The sequence below is a fragment of the Nomascus leucogenys genome, chromosome 16 (genome assembly GCF_006542625.1).
Source record: "Nomascus leucogenys isolate Asia chromosome 16, Asia_NLE_v1, whole genome shotgun sequence".
Taxonomy (NCBI): Eukaryota; Metazoa; Chordata; class Mammalia; order Primates; family Hylobatidae; genus Nomascus; species Nomascus leucogenys.
The window spans coordinates 47,048,681-47,061,388 of NC_044396.1; the positions used below are offsets into that span (position 1 = coordinate 47,048,681).

The 12,708-nt window shown below is 37.6% G+C and overlaps 1 protein-coding gene across 1 annotated transcript in view; it reads right to left on the reverse strand.

Annotated features, from left to right (window-relative positions):
* Positions 1 to 12,708, reverse strand: part of NSMAF (neutral sphingomyelinase activation associated factor) — an 81,320-nt gene that overhangs the window by 22,622 nt on the left and 45,990 nt on the right. The window contains 4 exon segments of the mRNA XM_030795366.1: positions 138 to 314; positions 2,820 to 2,928; positions 4,660 to 4,731; positions 6,497 to 6,626. Of these exon segments, the coding sequence (XP_030651226.1) occupies positions 138 to 314; positions 2,820 to 2,928; positions 4,660 to 4,731; positions 6,497 to 6,626 (488 nt within the window).

A 12,708-nucleotide genomic window follows, 5' to 3' on the forward strand; every position in this document is an offset into this window, starting at 1 on the left:
CAATACAACTGAAATGAGTTGTAATTTGTTCACATGCCACATCACAATTATAAAATAGAATTTATTCTCTCCTTTAAAAACAATATAGCTGACCACTCCCCACTCAACTTGGTCAGAATTCCACGTGTGGCAGTTACCTAGTTCTGAGCTGGAATAATCATGTATTATCCATGGAAACACAGGGTACTGGGAGAGGTCGTTGCAGCTGCGGTCGGCCAGGTTGTTGAGGTGAAGGAGGTACTGATAGTTGGAAAGGTGTCCACGCTGCCACTGCAGCATGTAGCTCTCAGCAGTGTGCTCTGCCACATGGTGCTCTGGGGAAAGAGGACCCACGAGGTCTGCCACTTAACTTCACAAACTTAGTATGCAAAAGCTAGGGGCTTAACGTGTAGACCCTTCCTATGCATTCTTGAAAAATGCATTGTAAGAAAAAGAAAAGTAGGCTGCTGACTTGTTTTCATAAAGTATTTGTTCAGCTATGTATAAATAGTTCCAAGATCAAGGAGGGGAAATTATTAAATACACTGAGCTATTACACTACCCTCCACAATATGATATAACCTAAACAAATACAAAAGTGTAGAGCAAATATATAAATATTACATGTTAATAGGTAATATTTATACAGTAACAAAGAATCCCTCCAAATGTGCTGTGTCTCCATGCATTTAAAAACCCATGGCCATCTGGGAAAGCTTATTTCTTTTATTATTTATGAAATTAAAGCAATCTTTTAGTTTTCTTTTAGGCCTGGAAGAGATGTACTACTGTTAATTTGTCAGTGACTACATATTATTTATGCATGCGAAGACTAAGGAAAAGAAAAGAAATTGTTAAAGAAGAAAACAGGCATTTGGCAGGAGGACCAATTCTCAAACTAAAAGAACCAGACCTGCCCCCTGAAATACCTCAGGAAAAATGAGATCTTAGATAAACGCAGCAATGAGAATTTCCCATTCAGAGTGTAAAATGAATTAACTGTCCTACAAGTGGATTGTCCATTTTGTTCAGAAAATTCTGCTTTCAACCTTTCCTGGTGCATTAAGCATCTTAACTCTTAATATTTATTCTCATTTACTTTTACAAAGTTTCTTCTCTAATCAGCTACTAGGAAAGGGCTTCAAAAATCAAAACACACTTCCCCCTCATTTTCTACTTTTGAAACCCCTCAGAAAAAGTATGAACAATCTTAGGAATAAACTCAGTGAGAACTGACAGTTTCTTAGAAGATGGATATTTTAGATCATGGCAAAGTTTTTGGCTTGAGATTTTAGGACTCACCATGAAAGTTGATCTTTTTATTGTAATCTTGTTATAGTTAAAAAAAATAAAATTTAAAAACCTAGATCACGAGACAGGAAATTAAAGTAAACTTGTAACAAAGCTATACTTATACATAAAGTTACCTTGAATAGCTTAATGTATGAACAAAATACTAGCTATATATAAACTATATATAAGTAGTTATATATAGTAGTTATATATATATATAAACCTACTTTAAAATAAAATGTGTTCCCTACTGAAAGCCAAGTATTCCTCCTTGAAGTAAAATTTCACTGCTAAGGGAAGATGTACTTTACTAAAAATTTCACAAATAGTTTTGTGGTACACTAAAATAACAAACACATTAAGATGATTTTTTTTTTTTTTTTTTTGAGACAGGGTCTCACTCTGTCACCCAGGCTGAATTGCAGTGGTGTGATCACTGTTCACTGCAGCCTTGACCTCCCAGGCTCAAGCAATCCTCCCACGTCAGCCTCTCGAGTAGCTGGGACTACAGGCACACGCCACCAGTCCCAGCTAATTTTTAATTTTTTTGTAGAGATGAGGTCAAGCCATGTTGCCCAGGCTGGTCTCAAACTCCTGGGCTCAAGAGATTCTCCCTCCTCGGCCTCCCAAAGTGCTGGGATTACAGTCCTGAGCCACCATGCCTAGCCCCAAAATCCATTTTTAAAGATAATTCCTTTCCAGTTATCTAGCAACTTTGTAAATTAGAATAATTTAATTTAGCCTTGCAACGTAATAAAAAAACTTTGGGCTTGAATATCATAATATCGTAATATAAGTATTTTCTCTGGCAAAGGTGGGAAAATTCACATTTTCCATGAAAAACTGAGGAAATACCATTAATTAAAAGCAAATTCCACTCCAAAGTCAGTATATTGAGCATAGAAGGTTCACATGTTCCTTTTGCAGTCTTTCAGCTTTGTGGTTCTGACCACAATTAATGATCACAAACATATGAATAACTCACTGCCTCGCAGTACAAAACTGAGTCTTGGTTCTCATAAACTAATATAAGACCTGACTGAACATAAAAATACTTGAGTGGATTCTTCAAAATCCATTCAATTTGGAGGACGTTAAAATATAAGAACATTTAAATATATTTATCTAGAGTTTTTAAAACATACATTCAGAATGAACTATTACCAAAGTGAATTTATATTTCCCAGAATTTTAAAAATATTATTTTGGCAATTACAGTTACTGATGAGAAGAAATTAGAACCACAAAGAGGCGATTCTAGAAATAGCATTTTTCTTCTCTTATTTCCTATCCCAGATCCTTAGGAGTTGAACTACCTTCATATGAATAGAAACCTTGTCTCTACTAAAAATACAAAAAAAATTAGCCAGGCGTGGTGGCGGGCACCTGTAGTCCCAGCTACTCGGGAGGCTGAGGCACGAGAATCACTTGAACCCAGGAGGTGGAGGTTGCAGTGAGCCGAGATCGCGTCACTGCACTCCAGCCTGGGTGACCGAGCAAGACTCAGTCTCAAAAAAAAAAAAAACAATGAAGGGTGAGCGCCAAACCTAGGTATGTGGCAATGTAAAAATAGAGATCATCTCTATCTTGAGGTTCATAGAACTTTAGGTAGATGTCGGAACACAGATCATCTTCTGTGCAAAATACTTCCAAGCCCTATAAATTCAAAAAGAAAAGAATAAAATAAATAGCATTGTATTCATCTTGCAATCCCAATATAAGTATATAATTACAAGAACATTCAGTTAAACATTTGTGTTTATTTTTATAACTTATATTCCTATTTTCAATCTATAAATTTAACTCAGTGATATACATACACATGTATACGTTTGTGTATATATATATGTTGTGTTTATAAATGTTCTGGGAACATTTATAGTATCTCAGCTAAACTTTGTAAATCACCTTGGGTGTTGAATATTTTCATTAATAATAGCTTTTGTGAACTTATTATTTTGAAATTCAAAAATAGCTGATCCATGTCTTCACATCTCTTCTTCAAACATAAATGTATAGCTTTCTTTCATAAGTTAAATAACATATATTTTTTGAGACCAGGTCCTGCTCTATTGCCCAGGCTGGAGTGCAATGGTGTGATCATGGCTCACTGCAGCCTGAAACTCTCAAGCTCAATTGATCCTCCCACCTCAGCTTCTAGAGTAGCTAGGCTACAGGCGCACCATGCCCAGCTAATAAATAAAAATTATGCATGCCTAACAAATTGATAATTGAATAACCCATTCAATTAATACATTATTATTATCTTATAAAAACCTATGAGCTTTGTGACTATAGTGTTAGTAAGGCTGAGCTAGCAAAGGAACAGACAAAGCCAGGTTGAAAGCCCAGAGCTACCCTTGGTTCAAATACAGGCTTTCACCATGTACTAGCTGGGAGCTTAGGAAGTTGACCCCTGGAGTCTCAATTTCTTCACCTGTAAAATACAATACTATCTACTTCACAAGGCTTATAATGGCAAATAAATGAAACATTATATATAAATTGCCTGTTACATAGAAAGCACTTAATCAATGTTAATTTCTTCTCTTTTTCTGACTGCAGCTCTATACCCAAAGGAGGAGATTTTTAATAGTATCTGTTTCCCTGATCTGCTATTAGTGCTGGAGATGGAGGAATGGCCTTTTAAGTAAAATAGGCAGCAAAACAGTAGAATTTCACAAATTAAAAGCACAAAAATAAGAGTTAAAATTCCACAATGCTTTTGTAATGTCACCAAGTTACTAGTTAATCTTCAAAGGAGAAAAAATGAATTTCTATTGGTGTCGAATTAAAACACTTAGAATCATACCTTCTGTAGGGATTGGTTACTGAAGTAAGACATGTGTCAGAAATAGGACCTAAGTATAGAAATACACTTATTCAGGGAATGGTGGAAAGAACTGCCTATATGATTTTAAATGGTTATTTTGTCGTTCAGCCCAAAGGTTGAATTAATGTAAGTTAACTGTGAATATACTAGTTCCACTAAAGAAGAAATTTTGTAATATCTTCCAGATTTTGCTTTGAGACCTAGCTGCTATGAATGGTGGAGGCAAGTACGGCACAGGGTTGGTTTTACACAGATCATTCTAGCCTGAGCCCAGAAACTGAGAATGCAGGAGTGAGAAACTCAAGGGCACTCTAGCCCTCTTGCTCTTGGAGCCAAAAATATTTCATAATAGAACCTCTTCTCTACATGAAGGAGTTATTCCTTTACGAATTTCTAGCTTCTTCAAAAGAAAGAACAGCAAAATCCGAGTCTATTTTCTTACAAGACAATGTACTTGTACTTTCAGACATCTCGTAAGTGTTTACTGTCAATAAACTGCCGGCTAAACTGAAAGTGTGACAATCATGCCCCAGCACAGCCTCCCAAGGACTCACCAGAGGCATGAGGCCATGTCTCCTTTTGTAGATGCGGCGGACATCTTGGAGTGTTATCTGGACCACAGGTTTCTTTAAAAGTAGAAAGACAATCTCAAACATTATTGTTCTGACACAATTAGAAGTTGTTCTGTAGTATCAGAAAGGGGAAAAAAAAATCACCAAATCTTGCCTTCCTAATGAACCATTGGAAAAGGAAATCTTGGAACAAGGTAATATCTGGTTTTCCATTCTGCTCTGCCATCTTTCACTAGCTTTATGACCTTGTGCAAGTTTTCCTCCCCGCCATGTGGCACCCCCCAAATGATAATGCAATCATCTATCTTTCAGGGATATTTCAGGTTAGTTTGGGGTGGGGTGATAATCTTTCAGGTTAGATTGTGGGGTGATAAGAAATGTAAAGAACTGGCATAAATAACCTCTCAGGAATCTTGCTATCTTTTTTTAGACAAATAGTTTGCTTAGTACTGACACACATCTTTTTTAAAGAATCCTATCTTTTATCTCATTAAAAATTACAGTGTATTAAGGCTCACAAATTACTAAAGTATAAAGCAAGGCCTCTAAATTTTTTCTTTGGTAATGAAGAAGAAAGTTGTCTTGCTTTTCTATAATTTTAAAACACTAGTAAGAGAGAAAGGAGGCTTAAAAAGGCAAAGATTGGCTAATAGCTATGCTTCCGTGGTCCTCCTCCCAAGTGGGAGGGACGATGGGTGTGCAGAGGTCAGTCTGTCCAACAGTGGAAACTGCCCTGGAGGCCCAGAGTCAGGTCTTGGAAATGACTGGTCAAGGATCCTGGCCAGTACTGGGAAGGAGTAAAGGCCTATACCATGGATTCTGAAGCTAGGATACACAGACATTTTTTCTCAAAATTTCTGACCCAAGCAATAGTAGCAGCCAAGCCAATTTATTACACTCCCTGAGAATGCTGTGCTAGCAGCATGCGGTGTCTACTGGAGAACTAGGAAAGTGAGCCCCACCACCTAGTGGACACAATCGCTATAACATAATCTTTCACTCAGGAGAGTGTGAGATGTTTTAGTGCCCTGTAATGACCAGCCTGGAGAATTTCCAAGGTGGAACTTTCTCTGGCAGAATTCTTGGGCCCTGCCAAATGGCCCCACAGCACTACCAGGGTGTGTTAGGATTTCTGTTCTTTTAATGGATCATGCTAAAAAGTGGCCAGATCTAGATAAGCAACAAATCTTTACAAGTTTCAACATGGATATCTAAGTTTATCTTTATTTTCTGGCCTTGTAAGTCTGGTGTCATTGTGAAAGAGAAGATTGTTTCCAACATCTTAGCAGGAGCCCACAACTGCCAGACAGCAGGATCTCCACACGTACTTCTGCACTAGCTGGGAGGACCTGCTCATAGTTCTCCTTCAGGAAAAATTCAGATCTACTGAGGTTGTTCATCATTAAGCAAAAACAAGAAATACCAACCTCTGTGTATATATAAGCAAATTTATTTCAAAATCTATTTCTTATTAATCATAGTACATTTCACTGGTCTCTCGGAAATGCCTCCTAAAAGAAAGGTCTAAATCTCTAGCGACCCTTTACTAAAATCGGGAGGAGCAAGGTTTCTTTTCACCACACTGAGAGCAAGTGCCCCTGACATGACTGAAAACAGATCAGACGAACTCAAACTTCGGAGACTCCACATCATGATTACACACGGTGTTTGTAAAATACACAGATGCTGCGTGTGAAGGGGGTGGGTGGGGACATGACTTGATCCTCATCAAAAAGTGAGGTCCCTGGCATTGTGAGGCCATGGTCTGGAAACAGCTTAAACATGGGCAGCTCCCCACCTGACCCTGCGGTCTACGCACCGGGTAACCGTTGAGGGGCTGAAAATACAAGTTTGTGTCCGTGATGCACACGTGTCCAGGATTAGTCACCAGAGGCGTCACCATTTCTGCTTTGCATTCCATATGCAGCTTTTCAGAAATGTTTTGGAACCTGAAAATAGGTTTTTCAGCAAAAGTAAGAAAAATCAGAAATTGATCTACTTTCTAGGTTTATCTAAGGGAGCTACAATGTGACTTTCTATGACATTGTCTAAACACTACATTTAATACAATAAAAATGGTAATATAAATTGATTGCTTAGATAAAACTGACTCTTTAGAAATGGCATGATAAAAACTCATTTTTCAAAGAAATAGGTGAGATTATCTACCACAGAAGCCGTGACAGACAAATAAATAATACCAAATAACCCTTAGCTAAACTCATTCCCCCCAAAATAAATAGGCCTTGAAACTATTCTTACATTTAAATTATTTCCTATTTTTCTGTCATTATTTTTATCGTCCTATAAACCATTTTGACACGTGGCATTTATTTCACACTACACTTTATAAGGCTCTGACTACATAATTATAATTACTTGAATTATAAAACATTTGAGTAATTGTATATTTTTGAGTATATCCCTCTGTGGATTTACTGCAGAAAACCTCTGAAAAATGATCTCTCCACTACCCACTCCTAAAATATTTAATCAACAAAGTCCCCTCTCATTCTGCTTTACTGATTTAAGACAAAATAAGGAAAAACAACCAAATCATCAACATTTTGAGGCAATTACTGAAATAACTGGGTTAAAAATAAATCTCTTTATAAGTGACAGGACAAAAAGATGCAGGGGAAGATCTCCACCTCAAGTTAGGATGGGAAAGCTATAAGAGACGGTTGAAGCTTTCACCCTAACAACCAAAATGAGCTGGATATACTGAACAATCTTCATAGCTTGTTAAAACCCACTGGAATGTTGAGCATGTAAAGAAACCTAAATGAACATGATTGCAAAAAGGAAAGAAGAGATCAACAGGTGAGTGGCAGGAGGAGGAGCAACCTAGGACAGAACTGAGTAAGGGCTGCAGAATGAAGAGAGATCTTCAGGGAAATGGAAAGCCAGAGTTGAGACTGGAGAGCGAAGAAAGCTCCCCAGAGATCCAAAAATGCTGTCGACTGAGGTGCAAAACAAGGGAAACCTCCCGCAGTTCCGAAACCTGATGGCTCAGGTGTAAAGCACAAAGATACCTCTAGAATCCTTCAAGTGCTGAGATCCCAAGTCCTGTGGAAGAGAAACTCTTTATCACTCCCTCAATAGAGTTGTAGGCAGTGTTGGCTTAAATTTAACCACAGGTGCAACAAAGTCTTACTGCAGCTCGTGACAGATTTGATTGACAGAGCCTCCCTGTACAAGTAGCCTAACAGAATAAGAGGTGGCTTGACCACTTCTGGAGATAAATATTACTTAGTTTGGTCTCAACACTTCCTTTTTAATAAACTGCTCAATAAAAAAATTACAATACAATAAAATTATAAAACATAACAAAGAAGCAAGAAAATATGACTCATGCTCAAGAGAGAAAAGACTCTATAGAAGGTGTGCCAGACATTGGATCGATCATAGGAAGACTTTAAGATAACTACAGTAAATATGATAAAGGATCAAGAACAGTCCAGGCATGTTGGCTCACACCTGTAATTCCAGCACTTTGAGAGGCCAAAGCAAGAGGATCACTTAAGCCCAAGAGTTTCAGACCAGCTGGGTCACATACTGAGATACCATCTCTACAAAAAATAAAAAATTAGCCAGGCATGGTGGCATGTGCCTGTGGTCCCAGCTACTCAGGAGGCTGAGGATCACTTGAGCCCAGGAGGATGAGGTTTCAGTCAGCCATGATTATGCCACTGCACTCCAGCCTGGGTGACAGAGTGAGACCATGTCTCAAAAAAAAAGAGAAAAGGGTCAACAAGAACAAAAGATGGACAACACATGTGAAAAGACAGTTTCAGCACAGAAATAGAAACTATGAAAAAGAACCAAATGGAAATATAGGAATAAAAATGTTGATATCACAAAGAATTAATTAATCTTAACAACAGACTGGATGCAGTGGAGGAAAGGTCCAGTAAGTCTGAAAACAGGACAATAAAAAGTGTCCTAACTAAAACAAAACCAAAGGAGAAAAAAGAATGAAAAAAAAATATAGGAGTGTGTATCTGAGATCTGAAGGAATATATTAAACATACTAACTTAAGTATAACTGATTATAGAAGAAAAGACAGAAAATAGGACAGAGGAAATGGAGAATAGAATGGCTGAGAACTGAAGATATCAGTTCATAGATGCATGTTATTCTGAAACTCTATGTGACATAATAAAAAAATATATCATTTGGTCTCTGCTCCCAGTTCGTGGCACAGAGCTCCTGAAACTTGTGTAATTTCCCCAGTGACAGAGGTGTTAGGTCCATCTTTTGTTCTAATATTTGGTCTTTGGTCCTGATTCCTGACATAGACCTCCTAATCTCTTGGAATTTCCTGAGTTACAGAAGCATCTTTTGCTCTAATGAGGTAACTGTGTATGGGATCCTGGATGGGTGCTGGTCACCAGAAGGACCAAGCCCTGATGAGAGGCTTAGAGCTTTCGGCCACACTCGCCCTTTTCAGGGTAAGATAGAGAGGCTGGAGACTGAGTTAATATTTGACTGTGCCTATGTGACAAAGCCTCCATAAATACCCCTAAACTATGAGGCTGGGAGAGCTTCTGGGTTGCTGAAGACATCTATGTGCCAGGAGGGTGATGTACCCTCACTCCACAGGGACAGAAGCTCCTGCACTCAGGACCCTTCCTTCCAGATATCACCCTATGCATCTCCTCATCTGGCTGTTCATCGGTAACCTTTATCATGTCCTTTATTATCATAATAAACTGGTAAACATAAGTAAATATTTCCAAGTTCTGTGAGCCATTCTAGTGATCAAACCCAAGGAATGTGTTGTGGGAATCTCTGATTTATAGCTAGTTGGTCAGAGCACAGGTGACAACTTGGATTTGTGATTGGCATGGGAGGTGAGGGGGGCAGCCTTCTTGGACTGAGCTCTTAACTTCTGGGGTCTGTGCTAACTCCAGGCAGACAATGTCTGAATTGAATTGTAGAATACCCAACTGGTGTCAGAGAACTCCTTGGTATAGGAAAAAGCCCCACAGCTGATCACTGAAGTGTTCTGTGTTGACAGCATAGTAGGAATTTCCCCATCATACACTCTGAAACCCTCAAGCAGGATGAGCACAAGAACACCACATCATACATAGGGAATAGCAATTCAAATCATGGGGCTCTTCACCGGAAACAATGGAATGACAATCTTTAAAGGGGTAAGAAACCTGCTAACCTAGAATTCTATATCCAAAAACACCCTTCAAAAATGAAGGTAAAATAAATATCTTCTTCTTGTACAAAGCTGAGAGAATTAATCTCTAATGGATCAGCTTGTAATGAATGCCACAAAAAGTGTTTTAGACTAAGGAAAAATGATACCAGATGAAATACTAGATTTGCAGAAAGGAAACAAGACTAGAAATTATAAACATCTAAATATCTACGTATTAAAAATATTTTTTAGTATTTTTAATTTCTATGCAAACACATATGTATGTATCTAAATTCTTTAAAAAGCTATTGATTTTTAAAGCACAAATAAGAATACCGTATTGTGGGTTTTATGGAATATGCATAAATTAGCCACAAGATAAGATCATAACAGGCAGGAGAGGCTAAATGGAAATACATTGGAGTAAGGTTCTTATATTGGTGTAAAGTAGCATGAAATAATATTATCTGAAGGTACACTCTGGCACAAGGTACATACTGTAATCTCTAGAATGACCACTAAAAATAACACGAAGTGCTACAGCTAAAAAGTCAATAGAGTAGATAAAATGGAGGACTGAAAAATACTAGATTTCCCGAAAAGAAGGGAGAAAAGGAGGAACAGAGGAACAAAAACAAAATGAGACACCGAGAAATAAATACAGAAACAATGTGTGCCACATAATGATGTTTTGGTCAATGACACTGTATATAACAGTGGGCTCATAAAATTATAATACCACATTTTTACTCTACCTTTTCTATATGTAGATACATAAATACCATTATATTATAATTGCCCATAGCATTTAGTACAAGTTGAGTATTCCTTATTCAAAACACTTGGGAGCAAAAGTGTTTTGGATTTTGGAATTTTGAATGTTTGTATCATATCGGTGTGCCTCCCTCATCACGAAATCTGAAATCTGAACTGCTCCAATGAGCATTTCCTTTGACCATCATGTTGGTACTCAAAAATTTTTGAGTGCATTTCGGACTTTTGGAGCATTTCGGAATTTAAATGTTTGAATTAGGGATACTCAAGTGGTACAGCAAAATGCTGTGCAGGTTTGTAACCTAGGAGCAATAGGCTATACTGCATAGTCTAAGTGTGTAGTAAGCTGTACCATTCAGGTTTGTAGAAGTGCACCCTATGATGTCCTCACAATGACCATTGCCTAACGACACGTTTCTCACAACATAGGAGGTGGGAAATTAAAGAAAAATAAAATTAAAAAGAAGGAGAAATAAGTTTTCCTGTATTAGGCTGACTTGTCTCAGAGGCAGCAACAGGCACAGCCCAGACCCAGGAAAAGTCTTGATAATATTATCTAATGTGCTCTGAAGACTCTCCCAGCACTCCTTTAACATAGGGAGAAGAAAAACAAATTTTCCTTTGTTTTACGGAATGAGTTTACAGATTCCTCTTCTCTGTAACTAGTGACTTCAAGTATTGTTTTATCTAAGCAGTAGAGTGAAGGTCATGAGCCTCTGAGCAGGCCTGAGTTACGGCCACCTGGGTGCCACAGTGAAAGTTATAGGATAAGCCCGTGCCTAGGCAAACCTAGATAATGGACATCTGGGTTGCATAGCAATCGTTATGTGCAATCCTGAGTTATGAACCTGTTACAATTTGATTATCTGTCTTTGTCCTGCCTCTGTATCCCTGCTTTCACACCACTGTAAGCTTGCTTCAAGCTGGCCCACCCCTTTGGTGAAGTGTGTATAAAAAGTCAAGTGCTGTCTTTGTTCCGGGCCCAGTCATTTGGATGCTGAGTCAGCTGGGCCTGGGTGCATTCAATAAAAGATTCTCCTGTTTTAACCCGAGGTCCCTCTCTCGTCCTCCTGAATCCCACAACAAGTATCCCTGTCATTAAGTGATCCATGACTATCCTAAGATACTAGGCTTAAAACCAGCTAGTCTATAATTATATAATTATAAATTATCTAAACATTCCTATTGAAAAGCAGAGATTGTCAGAATGCATAAAAAGCAAGACTCAACTATATATTTAAAGTATATATATTTTTAAAACAATAAATACACAGGTTAGTAGTAAAACGACAAAAAAAGATGTATCATGCAATCACAACACATAAGAAAATTGATGTGGTTACTATAAAGGAAGACAAAGCAGGCTTCAAGAAAAAGACTATCACAAATGAAGAGGGACATTTCATAATAATGAAAGGATCAATTAAGAAGACATTATGCGTCTTAATGTATATGAATCTAATAACAGAGCTTCACAACACAAAATGCATAAATTGACAGAAATAAGAAAAGAAATAACTCACCACTGACAATTTTAACATCCTTCTCTCAGTGACTGATAGCACAAGTCAACAAAAAAAATTAATGAAATATATTTGATCCAAACGACCAGCAACCAATTGGACCCATATGGCACTTATGGAATACTATTTTCAACAACTGCAGAGTTCACATTCCTTTCAACGGCATGTGAAATGTTCACCAAGATAGGCCATATGCTGGGCCATAAAACAAATCTGAACAAATATCAAAAGACTGAAATCACACAGAACATATTCTCTGATCAGATATTAAATTATAAATCAGTATCTATAAAATATCTACTAAAAATTTCCAAATATGTGGAAGTTAAACATACTTCTAAATTACCTATGGGCCAAAGGAGAAATCATAAAGAAAATTACAAAATATTTTTACACTAATGGTAACAAAAAACGTATCAGAATCTGCAGAATGTTGCTAAAGCAGTGCTTAAAGAGAAAATTATAAGTTTAAGTGCTTCTATTACAAAGGAAGGAATAAAATTGGTGACCTAGACTTTGTTCTTAGAAAGCTACCAGAATAAATTCAAACCCAAAGCAAGCCGAAGGAAGGAAAT